The 19,913-nt window shown below is 47.0% G+C and overlaps 2 protein-coding genes across 2 annotated transcripts in view; one reads left to right on the plus strand and one right to left on the minus strand.

Moving 5' to 3' along the window:
• Window positions 1-9,612, plus strand: part of PRPF40A (pre-mRNA processing factor 40 homolog A) — a 17,568-nt gene extending 7,956 nt beyond the window's left edge. Inside the window, exons 11-27 of the mRNA XM_014310785.2 lie at window positions 3-28; window positions 1,227-1,335; window positions 1,621-1,685; window positions 2,254-2,418; window positions 2,695-2,803; window positions 3,263-3,413; window positions 3,515-3,648; window positions 3,995-4,109; window positions 4,217-4,308; window positions 4,426-4,542; window positions 5,033-5,170; window positions 6,114-6,209; window positions 7,165-7,251; window positions 7,354-7,450; window positions 7,550-7,611; window positions 8,242-8,376; window positions 8,619-9,612. Of these exons, the coding sequence (XP_014166260.1) occupies window positions 3-28; window positions 1,227-1,335; window positions 1,621-1,685; window positions 2,254-2,418; window positions 2,695-2,803; window positions 3,263-3,413; window positions 3,515-3,648; window positions 3,995-4,109; window positions 4,217-4,308; window positions 4,426-4,542; window positions 5,033-5,170; window positions 6,114-6,209; window positions 7,165-7,251; window positions 7,354-7,450; window positions 7,550-7,611; window positions 8,242-8,376; window positions 8,619-8,711 (1,791 nt within the window). The 3' untranslated portion in view covers window positions 8,712-9,612. The remainder of the gene's footprint in view (window positions 1-2; window positions 29-1,226; window positions 1,336-1,620; window positions 1,686-2,253; window positions 2,419-2,694; window positions 2,804-3,262; window positions 3,414-3,514; window positions 3,649-3,994; window positions 4,110-4,216; window positions 4,309-4,425; window positions 4,543-5,032; window positions 5,171-6,113; window positions 6,210-7,164; window positions 7,252-7,353; window positions 7,451-7,549; window positions 7,612-8,241; window positions 8,377-8,618) is intronic.
• Window positions 9,613-11,133: 1,521 nt separating this feature from the next.
• Window positions 11,134-19,913, minus strand: part of FMNL2 (formin like 2) — a 112,230-nt gene continuing 103,450 nt past the window's right edge. Inside the window, exons 22-27 of the mRNA XM_031064396.1 lie at window positions 19,345-19,474; window positions 19,099-19,262; window positions 18,866-18,967; window positions 17,960-18,058; window positions 17,221-17,344; window positions 11,134-12,957 (exon numbers count right to left, since the gene is read on the minus strand). Coding sequence (XP_030920256.1) covers window positions 12,851-12,957; window positions 17,221-17,344; window positions 17,960-18,058; window positions 18,866-18,967; window positions 19,099-19,262; window positions 19,345-19,474 — 726 coding nt within the window. The 3' untranslated portion in view covers window positions 11,134-12,850. The remainder of the gene's footprint in view (window positions 12,958-17,220; window positions 17,345-17,959; window positions 18,059-18,865; window positions 18,968-19,098; window positions 19,263-19,344; window positions 19,475-19,913) is intronic.

Consider the following 19,913-nt stretch of genomic DNA (forward strand, 5'->3'; position numbering starts at 1 on the left):
AGGCGGCCAAGCAGGAGGCCTCGGGAGAGTGAGTGCCAGGGGATGGATGTCAGCTCCAGGAAAGGGGATTTGGAGGGGATGTTAGGGGGGATCATTCCCTGTGAGGCCCTGGGATGGAATTCCCACAGAAGCTGTGGCTGTCCCTGGATCCCTGGAAGTGTCCCAGGCCAGGTTGGACAGCGCTTGGAGCAGCCTGGGACAGTGGATGGTGTCCCTGCCCATGGCAAGGTTGGATTGGGATGATCCTTAGTGTCCCTTCCCATCCAACCCCATCCCATGGTTCCCATCCCAAACACCAAGATCTTCCCACAAGCCTGTACCACACTTAAAGCAAGTTCTTCAAGGAAATGAATAATTTTCTCCAGGACAAGAGGGAATGGCTTTGAGATGATGGAAGGCAGGCTTAGATCAGGGATTGGGAAAGAATCGTTTCCTGGGAAGGGGATGAGGCCCTGGCACAGGGTGCCCAGAGCAGCTGTGGCTGCCCCTGGATCCCTGGCAGTGCCCAAGGCCGGGCTGGACACTGGGGCTGGAGCAGCCTGGCACAGTGAAAGGTGTCCTTGCCCTTGGAACTGGCGGGGCTTTACTGTCCCTTCCCATCCAAGCCAATCCATGATTCCATAGTAATTTATGAAGCCTCAAGGCTTTGCTGCAGTTTTTCATTTCTCAGAACCGTCAGTGACAGGAACATTCCATGGATTTTCCAGTGTCTGCAAGAATTTCCCAGGGTGCCATTAAGCACTCCCCTATTTATGCTCCTTTTGCATGGATCTGTGCCATTGGTTATCGCTGGAAGATAAAAATCCATTTAGTATTTTATTATCTGTTCCAGCTATGATTCCTTTTTTTTTCTTTTTAATATGAAAAGATCTATTATGTGGAAAATTATAACTTAGGATTTTTATAATTCAAAAAAAAAAGAATTGCTGTGGGGGATTTTAGACAGCAGGATGTAATTAAAGAGAAGACCATTTTTAGGAATAATTTCTAGATAACTTCTGCAGGCAGCCAATTGCAGGAGGGAAATATTTTGCCTCAGTAATTCACTTTTTGGATCTCTTTTTCATTAGTTGTGGTGCCTGTAAGGAAAAGCCTTGAATGAATTATTAGAATTTTTTTTTTCTTGAAGTTGCTATTTATAAAACTCATTCTATGGTCGTTTTTGACTCTTCAGTGCCTCTAACTTAGAAAAAAATGATGAAATAATAAAATTTATTTTGCTTTAGTGCTGCTGCAAAGAAGGAGGATGAGGATGCCCAACCAGTTAAAAAAACCTACACGTGGAACACAAAGGAAGAGGCCAAACAAGCATTTAAAGAACTGTTAAAAGAAAAGGTATTTAGGCCAATTATTAATATTTTCTTGACTAATTATTAATGTTTTATTGAACGACAAAACCTAGTTTCATTTCTGTTTTATTTGCCAGGTTTTACTTGATTTTCTTGGGGAAGAATTCCTCACTCTTGAGGAAATAAAAGAAAAAAACATTGCAGTGAAGTTTTGTTTTAGCTTAAAAATAAAATGTTCTTTTTCCTTTTCCCCGTGGCTGTTTTTAAGGAATTATTCCTTGTTGGATGTTAATTCCAGGTCTGATTCATCCTTAATTTCCTGTTTTCACAGCGGGTTCCATCCAATGCTTCTTGGGAGCAGGCCATGAAAATGATCATTAATGACCCCAGATACAGGTACTGAGTCCTCCTTCAATTCCACACAAACCTTTTTTTAGGGAATTTACTTCCAAAAAATCTAAAGTTCTGTCAGCAACAGATACTCCTGCACTTGTGCCATTGGCAGGGAATTGTCTTCATCCCCTCCATAAGGAAATTCTTCCAACAGCTTCATTGTTATTGGGAATAAGTGTGGAAGTTGGTATTTTATGTTGATTTGGGGATTAAAATGTTAGATTAATTTTATCTCAAATCTGAATTACTCAAACCTGTTGCCTTTTGATTTCTGGTTTTGATTTTCTTTGTTATTTTTCTTATTTTCTTTTTCTTCTTTCTCTGATTGTTCTGGTTTTTCCTTTTTTCCCCTCGGTTTTCCTTTTTTTTGTCAGTTTCTTTTTCTGACTTTATCTTCCAATTTTTCTTTGATTTTCTTTTCTCTTTTCTTTATTTTTTTCCAATTTTCTTTCCTTTTTTTTCTGATTTTCTTCCTTTTTTCCCCCTGATTTTTCTGATTTCCTTTGTCTTCCTGATTTATTTATTTTTTATTTATAAATAACATTGCTCTTTCCTTTTCTTTCCTGGGAAGTGCTTTAGCAAAACTGAGTGAAAAGAAGCAGGCCTTTAATGCCTACAAAGTTCAGACAGAGAAGGAGGAGAAGGAAGAAGCCAGATCCAAGTACAAGGAAGCCAAGGAATCCTTCCAGCGTTTCCTGGAAAACCATGAGAAGATGACATCCACCACCAGATACAAGTAAGAGACTTGGGATAAAAATCTGGGATAAAAATCCTGATGGGATGCACTGCTTGGAGTGGCATCAACTTCCATTTTTATTTTTTTTTCTTCCTTTATAAAAATTCAAAATATATCACGAAAAATAAAAAACTTCCAAGAGGGAAAAATCAAGAATTCCTGTAAGCCTGTTCTTTCTTGGAACAGAGCTCTTCCTGATGTTCTGGGGAATTGATGGATAATTCAGACGCCAATAAATAAATAAATAGTTGTGTGGTTTTCATTTGCTCTGCCCAGAAAAGCTGAACAGATGTTTGGGGAGATGGAAGTGTGGAATGCCATATCCGAGCGGGACCGGCTGGAGATTTATGAGGATGTTCTGTTCTTCCTGTCCAAGAAGGAGAAGGTAAATTCCCTTCAAATCCATCCAACATCTCCTCACTTGTTCCTAAATCACTTTAAACCTGTGCTTGAGGCTTTATGGCAGATAAACAGCAGCTTTTAGGGAAGGTTTTGAGGTTTATTGGGATTTATTACTGCTGATTTTACCATGTGTTGTGTTTTGGGGGGATTTTAGTCAGTCACATGATGGATTTTATTCTGAATCAGTGAAATATAATAATATGGAAAAATTGTGTTGTTTTGTGTCCAGGAATGGGGCTTGAGTAACCTGGTCCCTGTCCAGGGCAGGAGGTTGGAATGGGATGAGCTTTAAGGACCCTTTCAACCCAAACCACTCTAGAATTCCATGCTTTTATATAAATTAAAGATTAATTTCATATTTTCTTGGAGAACACACTAGATATCTTACATTTCTATCCAAACCACCTCAAATTGAGCCCCAAAAATAAACTTTTCCCCTCAGGAACAAGCCAAGCAGCTGCGCAAGAGGAACTGGGAAGCTCTGAAGAACATTCTGGATAACATGGCCAATGTCACCTACTGCACCACCTGGTCAGAGGCCCAGCAGTACCTCATGGACAACCCCACCTTTGCTGAGGATGAGGAGCTCCAGAGTATGTCTGTGGGCTCTGGAATTCTCTGGGGAGGAGGATTCTTCCTGATTTGGAAGGAATAAACTGATTTTTTTTTCCCCTTCTCCCTGTTTTTTTGCTAGACATGGATAAGGAGGATGCCCTGATCTGTTTTGAGGAACATATCAGGGCCTTGGAGAAAGAGGAGGAGGAAGAGAAGCAGAAAAGTTTGCTGAGGGAAAGGAGGAGGCAGCGTAAAAACAGGGAATCTTTCCAGGTTGGTGCAATTTGGGATTCTGTCATAAAAATCTCATGGAATATCATGGGGTATTCCACTTTTATTTCTGAGGGATGATTCAAGGGGGTGTTTAAAGCCTGAATTGTTGGGTTGTGGCATTTTCTCTGCTGTGTTACACCCAAGGGAAAATCAGAGGGGATAGCCCTGGATGGGAAGGAGATGCAGCTGGAACGTTGTAGGTGGTGGAGAAAAGCAGGAAAAACAGAAAAAGGGATTTTTGTAGAACAAAAGTGGAATTCCAGTTACCAAGCCAATGCATCCCAGCTGGTACCAAGGAGAAGCTGGAGGAATGGCTCCAAATTCCCTTTTCCCCTGTTTTTTGCAGCTGTTTCTGGATGAGCTGCACGAGCACGGGCAGTTACACTCCATGTCCTCCTGGATGGAATTGTACCCAGCCATCAGCTCTGACATCAGATTCACCAGCATGCTCGGCCAGCCTGGTAAGGAGGGGAAATCCTGGGATTTGGGGCAGGCCACAGCAGTCCTTTCTATTTTTTAATACCTGAAAATGCTGCTCTTGGGTTAAACCTGATAAACCTTCCCTCAGGATCAACAGCACTTGACCTGTTCAAGTTTTATGTGGAGGATTTAAAAGCTCGTTACCACGATGAGAAGAAGATAATTAAAGACATCTTAAAGGTGAGCATTACCTGGCTTCTCCTTGAATTGCAAATTTCCCATCCAAGGGAACTGGGATTTCCTTGGAGTTGAAGGAATTCCTGATTTCCCTCATGCCAAAGGAGCCGTTTTTTCCAGGATAAAGGATTTGTGGTGGAGGTGAACACTTCCTTTGAGGATTTTGTCACTGTCATCAGCTCCACTAAAAGAGCCACCACGTTGGATGCAGGGAATATCAAGCTGGCTTTCAACAGTGTAAGTATAAATTAATAAATTAATTCATTAATTAATTGGGATATCTGGATAATTAAGATGGGAAATCCCTTCTCCAAACAGGAATTAGGGCTTATTTTCTAACTAATTCCATAATATTTCAGGAATATTTTGTTATTTAGGGTTACTTAACTGATTTCAATTGTCACAATAAAAATAAACTTTTATCCAAGCAGTCAGCATTCCCAAACTTGAGGAATTCTGATGCTCTCCTTTTGTACATAGATTTCTCCTGATTTGTGTGGTTCTGTAGTTTTGCATAATTGGATTTTGATCAACAGCAATTCCATGCTTGGAAAAGAAATAATTGATCAATTTTTGATAATTTAATATCATCGTTTTGATTTATTAATTAAGTACAGGAAAAGCAATTAATTTCCTGTCATTTCCAAGTGACTCAGACACAGCTCAGAGGGAGCAGAGCTGTGCAGAAATCCCAATAAATGGAATTCTTTTCCTTTCATTCCCACAGCTGCTGGAGAAGGCGGAAGCGCGGGAACGGGAGCGGGAGAAGGAGGAGGCCCGGAAGATGAAGAGGAAGGAATCAGCCTTCAAGAGCATGCTGAAACAAGCCACCCCCCCCATCGAGCTGGATGCTGTCTGGGAGGATGTAAGGATGAGAATTCCTTGGGGAGAACATTCCCAAATTCCCAAACAGGCCCCTGCTCATCCCTAAAAAGCCCCACCAGGTTCGCCAGGCTCTTCCTGGTTCTGCTGATGAGGCTTCAAAATCCCATCAAACCCTGTGGATTCTTCAGGAAAACTTGGAGTTGGGTGGGAAAAGCTTCAGCCTTTTGAAACAAAAAACATCCTAAAAGAACTGGGAAAAAAACCAAAACACCCCCAAAAAATCCCCCCCCCCCCCCCCAAAGTTAATTGAAATTATTTAGAACTTTGTCCTGGATAAAATACCCTGGAAAACCTTTCCTTTCCAAGGATAATTTGTATAAATATTTGGAGATTTAAAGTTTAAATGGAATATGCAGGGAAAACAGTAGGATTCTCCATGTTTCCATGAGTTAGAGCTTCCCTGAACACTGGAAATTTGGGATTTGCTTGGAAATTGGGATTAAAAATTTAGCCTTGTAGCAGTTCAGGGGCTTCTCAACTGATGAAAATAATTTTTTTAATCATTATTAATTTATTATCTTCAGTTTTTCATTTTCTCTATTCTATTTTTCTTATATTTTAAAAATTATTTATTTTTATTTTTATTATTTCTTCATATTTCTGTTATTGTTTTTATTTTTCCTTATTTTTATTTCTTCAAGGGTTTAGTTTTATTTTTGTTATTTATTTTTTTCTTATTATTATTTTTCTTATTATTTTTCTTATTACTTTTATTATGCCTTATTATTTTTATTATTCCTTTTAATCTTTATTAATTATTATTGATGTAGTTTTTATTATTATCCCTCACTGGTTTTCTTATTGCCATTTTCATTATTACATTATATTTCATTATTTTCTTCTATTTCTTTTATCCTAATATTTTAATAAATTTACAATTTAATTTCTTTGAATATCATTAATAGAATTAATTTTCCTGACAGATCAGAGACAGATTTGTGAAGGAACCAGCATTTGAAGACATCACCCTGGAATCTGAAAGGAAAAGGATATTTAAGGATTTCCTTCATGTACTTGAGGTAATTGTTCCTTTATTTTTGAAATCATTGGACAACAGACAAGGAAAATTACTTCTACCTTGAGTGGGAAGGGGAAGGATTTAATGGAATTTTTTCCATAAAGTGGTAACAGGAGATTAATTTGATTTTTCAGCTCTCACACTTGGGGGTCTTGTTGCATTTCTTGCAGTTTGGAAGAATTTGAACTGAAATTTTGACTTTTAATTCTGTAATTTCCAATTAGGCAGAGCAAGGAGTGGGTTTGGGCCAGGCTTAACTTGGATCCAGGGAGCAGATCCATGGGAATCCAGGTGTTTTTCCTTGCTCCTGCCTGCCTTTATTGCAGCTCCAACATGGCAGCAGTGCCCATTTTGAGGTATTTTGGCATTAAATGGTGATTGTGGAGTTTTTAACCTTTCCCAGCTTTTGTGGATGAGGAGAAACATCCCATATATTGTTTGGGATGTCCTGTAGGAGATGATGAGATGGTTCTCCCATTAAACACTAATTTTATGGAATTTTAATCTTTCCCAGCTTTTGTGGATGAGGAGAAAGATCCCATCAGATTTTTGGGATATTCTGTAGGCAGTGATGAGATGGTTCTGCCATGAAATAGTGATTATGGAGTTTTTATCCTTTCCCAACTTTCTTGGATGAGGAAAAGCATCCCATCAGATTTCTGGGATATCCTGTAGGTGCTGATGAGATGGTTCTGCCATGAAATAGTGATTGTGGAGTTTTTAACCTTTCCCAACTTTTGTGGATGAGGAAAAGCATCCCATCAGTTTTTTGGGATGTCCTGTAGGAGCTGATGAGGTTTTACTGCCCCATCCCTGGAACTGTCCAAGGCCAGGTTGAGCATCCTGCTCCAGGGAAGTTGTCCTTACCCATGGTGGAAGAAGCTGGGATTTTAGGGCTTTTCCAAGGCCAATCCCTGCTGGAATTCCGAGCTCTCCCCTCCTTGCCTTGCCCACAGCACGAGTGTCAGCACCACCACTCCAAGACCAAGAAACATTCGAAGAAATCCAAAAAACACCACCGGAAGCGCTCGCGTTCCCGCTCCGTGAGTATCCCTGGGAGCCCTCCCTCTGCCATTCCCAGCTGCACTGATTGCTGCTGGAATTCCCATTACTAACTGGAATTCTCCCCTGGGCTGTGTGTGAAGGGCTCAGAGTCTGAGGATGACGACAGCCACTCCAAGAAGAAGCGGCAGCGCTCGGAATCGCGGTCGGTGTCGGAGCGTTCTTCCAGCGCCGAGTCCGGTACGGGATGGGATGGGGTTGGCTTTAAACCAGCAGTGCTGTTCTCCTTTGGGATTATCCATTGATTGCTGGGGGTTTTCTTTCTCCCTGTGGCTGCAGAGAGGAGTTACAAGAAGTCCAAAAAACACAAGAAGAAGAGCAAGAAGAGGAGGCACAAGTCTGTAAGTGGAGCTCAGTTTTTAATTGGGTTATGGACAACCTGGTATCTGCTGTCAGTAATCCCCGCTGGATTTTCCTAGGGAAAAATTGGGATCAAGCTGGAGGAGGGTGTTGCCAAAACAACAGCTTTCTGTCATGTATTCCTACTATTAAACTACTGAAAACTGCTGAATTTGGAGGGTTTAACTCCAGGTGAAGGACTCTGTGAGTCCTGGGATTTGCTGTTTATCCTGGGAAATCCAGTGTTCTCCTTCACTGGGGGGAGCTGGGAAGGGTCCCAGCCATTCCTTGTGCCTGCCTGAGCATCAGGGTGGTGTTGGAAGCTCCGAGTTGTAAAAGAGCAGCAAAAGGATCCAAAATGCAGAAAGAGCTTCACTTCTTCCTGGGAAGGTGGGGAGGCCCTGGCACAGGGTGCCCTGAGAAGCTGGAAGTGCCCAAGGCCAGGGTGGACAACCTGGAGCAACCTGGGATAGGGGAAGGTGTCCCTGCTCATGGCAGGGGTGGAATGGGATGAAATTTAAAGTCCCTTCCCACTTAAATAATTCGATGATTCTGCAATTCTTTAAATGGCAGTTGGACTTAAAAAATATTCAACATTAATATTCACTGTTCCCATTTTTTTTTTTCAACAGGATTCACCAGAATCTGATGTGGAACGAGAGAAGGACAAGAAAGATAGAGAGAGGGACAGTGAGAAGGAAAGAGCCAGACAGAGATCCGAGTCCAAGCATAAATCTCCCACTAAAAAACGCCCTGGAAAAGATTCCGTAAGCTCTGCTTCCTCTTTTTCCTGATGCTTTGGGCTCTGCTGGATGCAGCTCTGTAGCTGTGCTCTGGGAGAGGTCAGAGGTTACATTTGAGGATCCTGGAGGTCTTTGCCATTCCCCAGTTTGGATTTTGGGGTTTCTGAGTGACACAGAGCAGCTCTGGCTGTGTGTCCCTGCTGAGGCTCCCAGTGTGGAACCTCCCTGGACAACCCCATCCTGACCTCTGTCCCATCTCTCCACAGGGAAACTGGGATACCTCTGGCAGCGAGCTCAGCGAGGGGGAGCTGGAAAAACAGAGGAGGACTCTTTTGGAACAGCTGGATGAAGATCAATGAGAAGATCTTTGATACCAAAAATGTTTACAGGTGGCAAAATAAAACCAAGCCTTGTGTGGGCAAGGCCCTGGGGCCGGTGGCCGGTGGCCCATGGCCACAACAGCGGTGGCTTTTAGTTTTTTACCACTTCAATCCAGTCAAAAGTAGAAAAATCCATGGAATTCTGAGGGCAAAGCTGTGCCTGGCGGGATGGGGGCTGGGATCCCCTGGAGGGGACACAGAGGTGGCAGCAGTGTCCCCAAGCACTTTCCCGGTGTCCTTCCCAGGGCAGGGGACAACCCTGGGCTGCCTGGGCAGAGCCCAGTTCAGCTTCGGGAAAAAAACTAATTTAATTCTTTGTGCTTTTGTTCTTTAAAGAATTTGGTTAGGTGGGATTATTTTTGGGAAGGCAGCAGGAGTAAGGAGTCCATGCCCTGATGTGTTCTGCAATCCCCTGGATTTTGGGGTTGTTTGGCACCGGGGCTTTTGTCCAAGACTGATTCGTGTCCCGACTCCCATCGATCCCAAATCCCGGGAATGTTGTGGATGGGAATTCTCCTGCTCTGCCAGCAGAGGGAGCGTCTGGGACACAACCACCTCGGTATTCCCGAAATCCCACCCCGCCCCAGCCCTGGCTGTTACTCCAGCGTTTCTCTCCACCTTTTCTCTCCCCCTTCCGAAAACTTAGGAATAAAAATCCAATGTTAAACGCAATTCCATGTGTTGCCTTAAGAACCTGCTGCAGAATGTACCTGCACAGCCCAGAGGAGGGAGGAGGAAGCAGCTCCAGCCCTGTTTTCCAGCCCCTGCACGTTCAGGAAGGTGCCCCCAGCCCTGCTCGGTGAGAAAATTGGGAAGCCGCTGTCCTTGGAATATTTTTGTACATTTTTATCAATGATTAAACCTTGTCTTTTAGCATGTACTGGTATTTATTTCTCCTTAAATACTCTGTACAGCTCTGAGCCACAGAACCACTCACAAAAGCTGCTTGAAGACTGTTCAGATTCCTTTTCAGGAGTTTTTTCCTGAATTTTGACCACTTTTACCAGTGCATAAACACCTAAAGGATCAGTTTATCCAGGGAATTTCCTGGCTGGGCTGGTTACAAGGCTCAGAATCCTTAAGAACGTCCTGAGATTGAAAGGAGTTATTTGAAATATAAAATGCAGGAGGTTGTAACCATTTTTCCCTGGGATGCTTTGGGATTTTCCCTGGGATAGTTTGGGATGGGAAAGCACATCCCAGTCCTGCTGTTTCCCCCTGAAGGGTCATTGCTCATCACCCATTCCTTGGGGGAAAACCACCTGGATTTGGTCAAACAGGGCTTGGGGGGATTTTTGGTATCCATGGGTGTTTGGTGTGGAAATCCAGGTTGGAATATTCCAGGTTTTTCCCTGCAGGCTCTCCCAGGAAGGATGGGATAATTACTGCTCCAGGACTGAACAATGAGCCAGGTTTGCTTTGCTCACCTGCCACCCACCTCCCTGGATTTATATCCCAAACGGGAATGCTCCAAGTGGGAACAGCCCAGCAGAGTTTGGAAAACAGGAGGGCAGCAGGTCCTGGAATCTGCCATGGAGCTGGGAGGAGGAATCAGAGCCTGACAGGTCCTGAGGGTTTGTAAGCAGGGAGGAACTTCGTCCAATGCTCCTATTCCCTTGCAAATCCACACAAATTCAAGGAAAAAGTTGTTCCTAAGGGAATATCACTTTTAAAAGGTCTGCATTGATTTTTCCATCAAAAATAAAAAACTGGCAGTGTCCATTATTCCAATGCTGGGGTTTTCTGAACATCTTAATTCAAATTGCTGGAAGAAACTCAGCTTAAGCTGAGCCTGCTTTTAAACCAAGCAAGGCAGGATTGAGTTTTCCAGAGAATTGAGTTCAGGCTTATTTTTCCAGCTTTTTTTGGTGTTTTCCTATTTCCCAGCCCCATTTTTTTCCTGTGGCAGCCCCAGCACGGCCCAGCAGCTCCACCTCTGCATTTCTACCTGGAAACTGGAAGGAATTTTAGCCAAATTGACTCTTTTTGATCAATTATTGGATTAGTTTGGATGATTTTGAACTGTGTCCATCAATGTTGAAACCTTGGCTGTGCTGGTTAATCCTGACCCCCCCCTTCCCCCCCGAATAATTTTACTAAACCCTTTCAAAAATTACATTTAATAATAAAATTCAAGTTATTTAGGCCTTAAATATTTGGATTGTTTTGAGTGCATTTCTGACAAATATTAATCCCCACTTATTTCTCTCCTGGTGTCTCCCAGGAACATCCATACCCCAAATTTCTTCCCTCAGCCTCTTCCAGAATAACAAAGAATTCTTTCAAAATTCTTTCAGTCTTCATCCACACAAGCTTCAGGTGTTCACCTAGCAAATACCAGCATTTTTTGGAAAAAAAAAAACAACAGGGAAAAGTGACCCAAAAAACCCCTGGATTTCAGTGTAGTAGTGTAAATAGTTTATTTGATTTTATGGCAGGAACAAACCAGGAAAGGAACGTGAACTGCTTTAGAAACACTTCTAATCTTGCTAAGAAGCAGATCTATGACTAGAAAAATATTAAAGAGAACATGCCAGCTTGGCTTTCATTCAGGCTTTTATTATAAAAATACCTTTGAGCTGAAGAAAATGAGATTTAGTGCTTATACCCCAACAAGTGCTGAAATCTGAAATTCAAATTATCCAATTTTCTTTGATCTAAACACTCGTTCCAACAGTGGCATGTTCTCTTTAGCAGGTCAAGTACACAGTGCTGTAAATGCAAAACTTGGCAGTTTTTCAAGGAAAAATTCCTGGAAATTGGTCAATGTGGTAACTCTGAGTCCAAAACCGTCCTTTTAGTTAAATATAAAAACAAAAACTATAAGTTAAAATAACATTCAGATTGTATAGCACAGGCTTGATGCATTTATTTCCTTTTAAACAATATTTACAATATTACCAGAGGCTAAAGTGGGGGGGAAGTGTAAAAACCATAAAAAACTGCACCAATTTTGTAGCAAAATATCTGTACATTTAAAAACAGATTATCATATAACTACACATTATCCAAAGAAAAAAAAAAAAAACAAAACAGGGACCTTCACCAGTGGTTCACAGGAGCACAATGGAAAAGGGCAAAGAAATTCAGTGGTTAAATACTATACAAGAAATTTTACAATTAACAGATGGATGAGCCCAGGCAGGGAAGCTGGAAGCAAAATGGGATTTGGGAAGGACAACTTTCTCCTCAGTCCAGCTCTTCCCAACTCCTGGCTGCTGCTGGCAGGGAGTGGGATCCATCCCGCTGCTCCGGGCCACAGGGAGGGGCACCATGGTCCTAAATCAGCCCCCTGTCCCTTTTTAGGCTTGGAAAATGCCATGGAGAACCTAAACCCTACTGGGAATTCTAGGCTGGGCTTCCCTTCCGAAGGAGCCTCAGCAGGGATCCGAGCGGGAACGTCTCGGAGCCGGAGCAAGGGTGGAATCCCCCTGCCAGGAACTGGACTGCCCTGGTCCTCAGAGCCTAATACTGATTACTGGGTGTTAATTGCTTAGTGCTAATTAATAAATACGCTGTTATCCCAACGCTGCCTGCCTCGGCCGCCCAGCCAAAGCCCTGGAACATCCCAAACCCCCGCGCTGGGCTGGGGGCACCTCCTGTTCCATTCCTAGCTCTGGGACCGTGGGCCCACCTTCCATGTGGAGGCTGCATGGGCTGGGAAAAGGGCTGGGCTCTTCCTTGGGATTATTTTAGTTCCAGGTACAGAAATCCCTCAAATATCTTTGTTTGTAGATTGAATTAAAAAGAGCCATTAAGTGCAGCTGAAGGCCGGGCCTGCCCCTCGGCCCAGCGTTAAAAGCCAAGCACATCCCAGTATTCCCAGGATTCCCAGTTTCCAACCAGTCAGGCCCACAGGAGCCCTTGCTCTCACCAACCCAACCCCCCCAACCAAACCCCAATTTTACATTTTGGTTACAAATCCTGCAGAGTCTCGGCAGAGTCCGGAGAAACCCAACCAAGCCCAATCCTATTGCTTGGATCCGTCGGAGCAGGAGCTTCCATTTGAGGCACTTGGCGCGGAGAGCCCGGCACGGGGCCGGGATCGCTGCGGAGGAGGAGGAGGAGGAGGAGGTCCGCGTTCCCCGGAGCGGGCGGGATGTGCCGCAGCCCGTGGCTCACATGGCCAGCTCGGCGCCGTTGGAGCGCAGCCCGTGCTCGTCGAAGCGGCGGCGCACGCTCCTCCTCAGCGCGTCGGCCCGGCGGTACGGCTGGTTCCGGAGATCTGCGGGGAGCCGGCAGTCAGCAGCGCCCCCGCGGGACACACGGACACGCGGACGGCACGACAGACACGGAAAGGCCCGCTGGAAGCCAGTCAAAGCAGCTTGTGGAGCACGGGAGCAGGGATCAGCCCCAGCGGCGCGGGGAAGGATGGACGTGCCCGAACTACGCGCCCCAGCGGCCGGTTAATACTGGTGGGATCAGGGTGCTGGTGGGAATGGTGCTGTGGGAATCTCCTCACAGCTCTCACCAAGGCCACATCGAGCCCAGCCAGGTGGTTTGGGGTGTTCCCTGCCTGTTCCCACACTCACACCTGAGCTGGAGGATGTTGCTCACGGTGGGTGTGCGACCCTAGTTGAGCTGGGATGGATTTAGGATCCCTGCAGCCCATTTAGCGCGGAATAGTTCAGGTTGGCAAGGACCTCCAAGATCTAAAGGAGGTGCCCTGGGAAAAGCAGCTGGCACTGGGTTGGGATTCTCCAGCTGCTTTCATGGCTGGAGTGATGCTTCATCAGCCAAAGGAGGGGAGAGCTCGGGAGGGAACACTGAGCATGGGATGGGAGATGGATGGATGGATGGATGGATGGATGGATGGATGGATGGATGGATGGATGGATGGATGGATGGAAGAGGGAGAAAGCTGATGGATGGGATGGTGGAAGCCCTTTACTGGTGTCACATGTGCTGTCACCTGTGCATCTACAAGAGAACAAGCACTTAAGACAATTCCAGTTCAAATACTGGACTCCTGGCCAACAAATTTGTGTTGGACTGGGCAAATCCCTCAGATTTCCTGGATGACTTGTGTTGGGGGTTACACAGAACTCCCAAACTTCTCAGCTCTCCCCTCTCCACACCTGGAGATGGAGATTGTCCACCTCATGCAGAACCCAACTGTGGGGCTGCAACACTAGGGACAAGACTATTTTGGGCTGGACTTGAAAAGAAATGGCCAAACCAGAGTGTGATGGTGGTCACCAACCAACAACACCTGGGGACAAGATTATTTTGGGCTCGACTCGAATTAAAATGGCCAAAATGGAGTGTGAAGGTGGTCACCAACCAACAGCACTTGGGGACAAAACTGTTTTGGGCTCAGCTTGAGGAGAAGTGGCCAAAACAGTGTGATGATGGTCACCAGCCAACATCCTGTGGATCCCTGCACCTCCAGAGGTGAAAATCAAGGATCTGGGTCTCAAGTGGCCTCGAGGGTCTCACCAGTATTAGCTCAGCCAGATCTACCACCAGCTGCCTGGCACAGAGAGAGAGGAAGAAGCCAAGTAAAAAGAGATGCTTGCCAGCTCTGGGAATCCTCCACCACGGCTGTGCTAGAAGAAATCCTTACCCTCGAGTGAACATTGGGAAATTTAGTGATATTATTCTTCTTTAGGGCTGAACAGAAAAAAAAACAAAAACAAAAAACAACAAAGAAAAAAAAAAACAGAACACAAAAAAATGATGGTTAAGTAAAAAATGGGATGGAGAATGAAGAGCAAGTCAAATCAGTGTTCAAACCTCCCGGGCAGAAACCACAGAGCGAGAGGGGTTAGACAGGGCAGGAGGGACAGGAGGCCGCTCCCTACCCCAATTCCAAGCTGCTTTGAAGGTTGGCTCCAGGAAGAGAACACAGAGAGAACCCGGAAGAGCAAAGAACCATGGAGTGGGTTAGTTTGTGGGTTTATTGGCAGCACTGATGGAGTTACACAGGGAACGGTGGAAGGAACACTGCTGGCTTCTTAAGCTGAGTCCTTAATGAGGACAGCAGTGTCCAGGGCCATGCTTGGTGAGGGACACCACGATGGGAATCACTCAGTTCCATGTCAGGTTTGCATTGACACCATTCTGGTGGTTCTGCCCTGTATTCCCAGCTCCCAGCCCTGCTTCCCACTCCCCTACTCCGTGCACTGAGCCCAGCCTCGGCACAGGGTCCAGGCTCAGAGAGAATTCCTGATTCCATGAAATAAAGCTGGCATGGAACTGACATGGAATAAAAGAGTTAAATACGGACATGACAGAACAAGGAGAGATTTCACCCCGCTGTTCCACCCCATGCAGCTGAACATGCAGGGGCTCATTAGGAATCCTGGACCACCCCATGGGTGTTATTCCCGAGCCAGAAGCCACCCCCAAGGCCATTCCCAAGGTCCATGCAGCCCAGAATTCCACTCGGAGGTGCCACATGCACGGCACCCCGAGGTGACACAAGCCAAGTGAGCTGTCGCTGCTTGGACTCCTCAGCCCTTGCACTGCAGGAGACTCATCCCAGTGACTCCCAGCTTGCTGTTCTATGGGACACAAGGACAGCCAGATGGAATGGCATGGGAACAGGGATGGGATGAAGAGGACGTGCAACAGAGGGGACACCACTACAAAGTCAGGAGGACGCTGGACACCACTACACACTCAACAGTCACAGATTCCTGGCTCAGATCCGCACAAACAAAGTGGCAAAAAGTCTACAGCGACCTTCCTGGTTTCTAAGAGCATCAGGTGTGAAAGAGGGAGAGTTTAGTAATGGAATTCCTCAGGGACAACAGGGTCGCAGAAGAACCGAGAGCCGCGCTTGGCGCTTCGGGCGGTGAACGGCACCGTCTTCAGCACTGCATGGGAACAACAACAGCCACACACAAACCAAGGTCAGCCTGCTCCAGCAGGGCACAGCTCAGGGCTCCCACACGGACACTGGGACAAGGTGGCGGTGAGGCCTCAGGAGGTGTTTTGTCCACTTGTGGAATCCCAGCCTGGTTTGGGTGGGAAGGGACCTTAAACTCATCCCATCCCACCCTGCCATGGCAGGGACATTTCCACTGTCCCAGGCTGCTCCAAGCCCTGTCCAGCCTGGCCTTGGGCACTGCCAGGGATCCAGGGGCAGCCACAGCTGCTCTGGGCACCCTGTGAGAGGGCCGCTCCACCCGCCCAGCCAGGAATTCCTGCCCAATCCCTGACCCTTCCTTCATCTTAAAGCCATTCCCCCTCTATATAAAATAATTCCCTTGAAGAACTTGCTTTAAGGTGTGCTACAGGTTTGTGGGAAGACCTTGGTGTTTGGGATGATTTGGGTTGGAAGGGACCTTAAATCCCACCCAGTGTCACCCCAGCCTTGGTCAGGGACACCTTCCACTGCCCCAGAGTGCTCCAAGCCCCATCCAACCTGGCCCAGAGCACTCCCAGAGATGGGGAGGTGCAGGATTTACTGGGAGATCTCCAGGGATGGGGAGGTGACCTTGGTCCTACCTGACCTTCCATGCCTGACCTTTCCTCCTCCGTGGCTTGAGGCCCCAAAATGGGCAAATCCAGACACAAGAGTGCAGGATATGTTTAATTGGAGCCTGGCACCTTCTCCCCTGGATGGTTTTTTCCATAGGGATGGGCATCTGCCACACAATCTGTTCCTTCCACAGAGCAGGAAAACCATTTTTCCAATTAAACAAGGTCCCGGGAGCCTGGAGGAGTTGTGGAAGCAATGCCAGGTTGGATATTATTGCCACCCTGCCCTTTAAATGAGGAACGTTATCTCAGTGCCATTAATCAAGGTTAAAAGGAGTTGGGCAAGCTTCACACACTTCATCCAATTGGGCAAAAATTCCCTGGCTTCCTTAGTGAGGGATCAAAGAGCTCTCCTGCCCTTCTGCAGGAAAAACTCCTGTGGAAAATTTCCAGGAGCAGTTGGCAAAGACCTTTTATTTTTGGGCTCTGTGCAAGGAAATGGAGTTTGTGAAGCTCCTGAGGTGTTAAATCATTTTCCTTCCACACCACAGGTGAAAAACGTGTGGAAAACTCCCAGTTCTGCAATCCCAGAAGCTGGAAGTGTTAGAAAGGACTTCATTCCTGGGAAAGATGCAGTTCAGGTGGCTCTTTCAATCAGCAAATATTTGCAGCCAAGTGCTGACTGTGCCTGGCGCACCAGGGGCTGTGTCCCTTCCCTCTGGGATCGGCAGGAAAACATGGAGCAGTCTGGGGGCTGACTGAAGGATTTCTGGGATCAATCTTAATGAGAACAGAGGTTCTTCATGCTGACCCTGATCCCATTTGTGGGGAGAAAAGAGGGATCTGGGACAGATCCACAGGGCACAGCTGGAGCAGCTGCTGGCATCAGGCACTCCCTGCCTGCCCTACAACCCTGCGCATGTCCCCCCAAGCTGGAAGAGAAGGAGCAGAACCTTCTGCAATTGCTCCACACCACACAAGCAGGAGGGGAGCAAAGGAGGGGCCAGAGGCGTGGGCAGACCCCCTGGGCACGGCTGGGGTGCCATCTGGCAGAGGGTACCTGTGATGATGTCCTCGATGGCGCCGTCCTTGCCCTCGTACACGTGCCGGTTGTCCTTGACCTGCCGGCGCCGCAGCTCCGCGATCAGCTCCTGCTGCTGCCGCTTGCTCTTGTGGGATGGGGACTGGGACACACAGGGCCATGGTCAGCACGGAGCTGCCCCTGCTCTCCTGGGCTTCTTCCTGAGCCTCACTCACCCCTGTGCCCCAGCAATTCCCACAGGAACTGCCATTCCCACCCATTCCCAAGGCGAGCAGCCTCGTCCTCCTCCTCTTCTCTTTCTCCTCCTCATCCTCCCCCCAATTCTTCTCCTCCTATACTCTTCTCCTCCTCCTTCTCCTCTTTCTCCTCCTGCTTTTCCTTTCCTCCTCCTCTCTCTCCTCCTGCTTTTCTTTTCCTTCTCCTCCTTCTCCTCTTTCTCCTCCTGCTTTTCTTTTCCTCCTCCTTCTCTTCTTTTCCTCCTTATCCTTTCTCCTTCTCCTCCTTTCTTGCTCCCGCTCCATGGAGAAGACAGGGAAGGATGAAGTTTAGCTCGTTACAACTTTCCACCTATTTACTTTCCCTTAATTTTGCCGACTTCCAAAGCAGCAGAACCCACACTGGAACTTTTCCAGCCTATCCCAGTTCCCTCCATAAAAACTTCCAGGCTCTTTCTAGGCAACTACAGTTCCTCACTTGGAGCTGAGGTCTCTGAAAATCAGGAAGCCAACCCCACCTGGAAGCTGTGTCTGTGCCATACCTTTTGGTCCTGTTGCTCCATCAACGCTTCTTGCTCCATGAGTTTTTCCATTAAGGCCTGTTCCTGCTTTTTCCTCAGCTCGTTCTCTTCCTCTGCTTGCTGTTTGTGAGAAAATCCAAGGGTTAGAGATCCCAGGGGAGCCAGGGAGGAATGGGATCTGTGCCACCATGGGGCCTTCTGAGGGAGGAAGAGGACAAGGAGAAGGAGAAGAAAGGAGAAGGAGAAAAGAGGAGGAGAAAGGAGAAGAAGAAGGAAGAGAAGAGAAGAGAAGAGAAGAGAAGAGAAGAGAAGAGAAGAGAAGAGAAGAGAAGAGAAGAGAAGAGAAGAGAAGAGAAGAGAAGAGAAGAGAAGAGAAGAGTGAAGGAGAAGAGAAGACAGAAGGAGAGGAGAAAAGGAGAAGAGAAGACAGAAGGAGACGAGAAAAGGAAAAGAGAAGAGAAAAGAGAAAAAAGAAAAGAAAAGAAAAGGAAAGAAAAGAAAAGAAAAGGAAAGAAAAGAAAAGAAAAGGAAAGAAAAGAAAAGAAAAGGAAAGAAAAGAAAAGAAAAGGAAAGAAAAGAAAAGAAAAGGAAAGAAAAGAAAAGAAAAGGAAAGAAAAGAAAAGAAAAGGAGAAAAGAGAAGGAGAAAGAGGAGGAGAAGGAAGAGTATAAGGAGGAGAAGAAGTTGGGGGAGGACAAAGAGGATGCGGAGGAGGAGAAAGAGGAAGGAGGAGAAAGGAGAAGGAGAAAAGAGAAGGGGGAAAAGAAGAGAAGGAGGAGGAAGAAAAGAAGGAGGAGGAGGAGCAGGAGAAGGACGAGTACAGGAGGAGAAAAAGTTGGGGGACGACAAAGAGGATCAGGAGGAGGAGAAAGGGGAGGAAGAAGAGAAGGAAGAGGAGGAGGACAAGGACAAGGAAGCTCTGGTTTACCTTGTAGGCCTTCACAAAGCGGACAAACACCGGGAAGAAGACCGAGGGTGGAGTTGTCTTGGGATTCTCCCCGAAATACTTCACAGCATCATCGAAGGCATCCTGCAACAGGCCCAGCCTCAGTGCCCTGCACACCCTCCCAGGCATCCTCCCCACCCCCAGCATTCCATGGAAACACAGCCCATCCCTGGGTGTCACCCCCCTCACTGTAAATCCCGGGAGCACAGAAGTACCTGGGCTATTTTGGCATCATCCTGGAGCTTCTTGAGCTTGCCCTCGTTGCTCTGGATGAACTCCTTGAGCATGGTGTTGTGGTCGTGCATGGTGTACTCGCGCTTGGTCAGCTCCAGGCCCCGCTGCAGCTCCTTCACATCCAGCAGGACGTTCTCCAGGGACACTGGGGAGCAGCACGGGAATGCTGAGCGTGCCAGCCGTGCCAGGAATGTCCCAGCAGGGCAGGGCAGGGCAGGGGGCTGTACCTGCTGCTGCCTTCTCCACGTAGTGCAGCTCGTTGTAGAACAGGGCCACGTGCTGGTACTTCTCCTTCACCACGTTGGAGATGTAGTGCAGCAGCGTCTGCTTCCGGTCCGTGGACTTGGTCTCCAGGAGCTGGGAGCAGCAGGAACACAGGTGAGGGGAGCAGAGGGACTCACTGGGGTGCTCCAGCGTGTTCTCCATGCTGGGAACCACCAGTGGAGTCCCCAGCAGCCACCAGGACCCCCTGAAGGGCCACAATGTTGGGATAGAGAGGCTGGAAAACTGGGACAGGATCTGGGGGTGATCAACACGAGCCCAGGGGTGCCCAGGTGGGCAAGAGGCCAATGGTCCCTGGGCTGTGCCAGCCCTGGTGTGACACAGCCCCAGGGCAGTGCCCGTCCCTGTGCTGGGGGATTCTCCCTCTGGAGAATCCCTGAGGGAGCCGGGCAGGGGCTGGAGAATCCCTGAGGGAGCCGGGCAGGGAATGGAGAATCCCTGAGGGAGCCGGGAAGGGGCTGGAGAATCCCTGAGGGAGCCGGGAAGGGAATGGAGAATCCCTGAGGGAGCCGGG

Source organism: Geospiza fortis, unplaced genomic scaffold (genome assembly GCF_000277835.1).
Source record: "Geospiza fortis unplaced genomic scaffold, GeoFor_1.0 scaffold677, whole genome shotgun sequence".
NCBI classification, from domain to species: Eukaryota; Metazoa; Chordata; class Aves; order Passeriformes; family Thraupidae; genus Geospiza; species Geospiza fortis.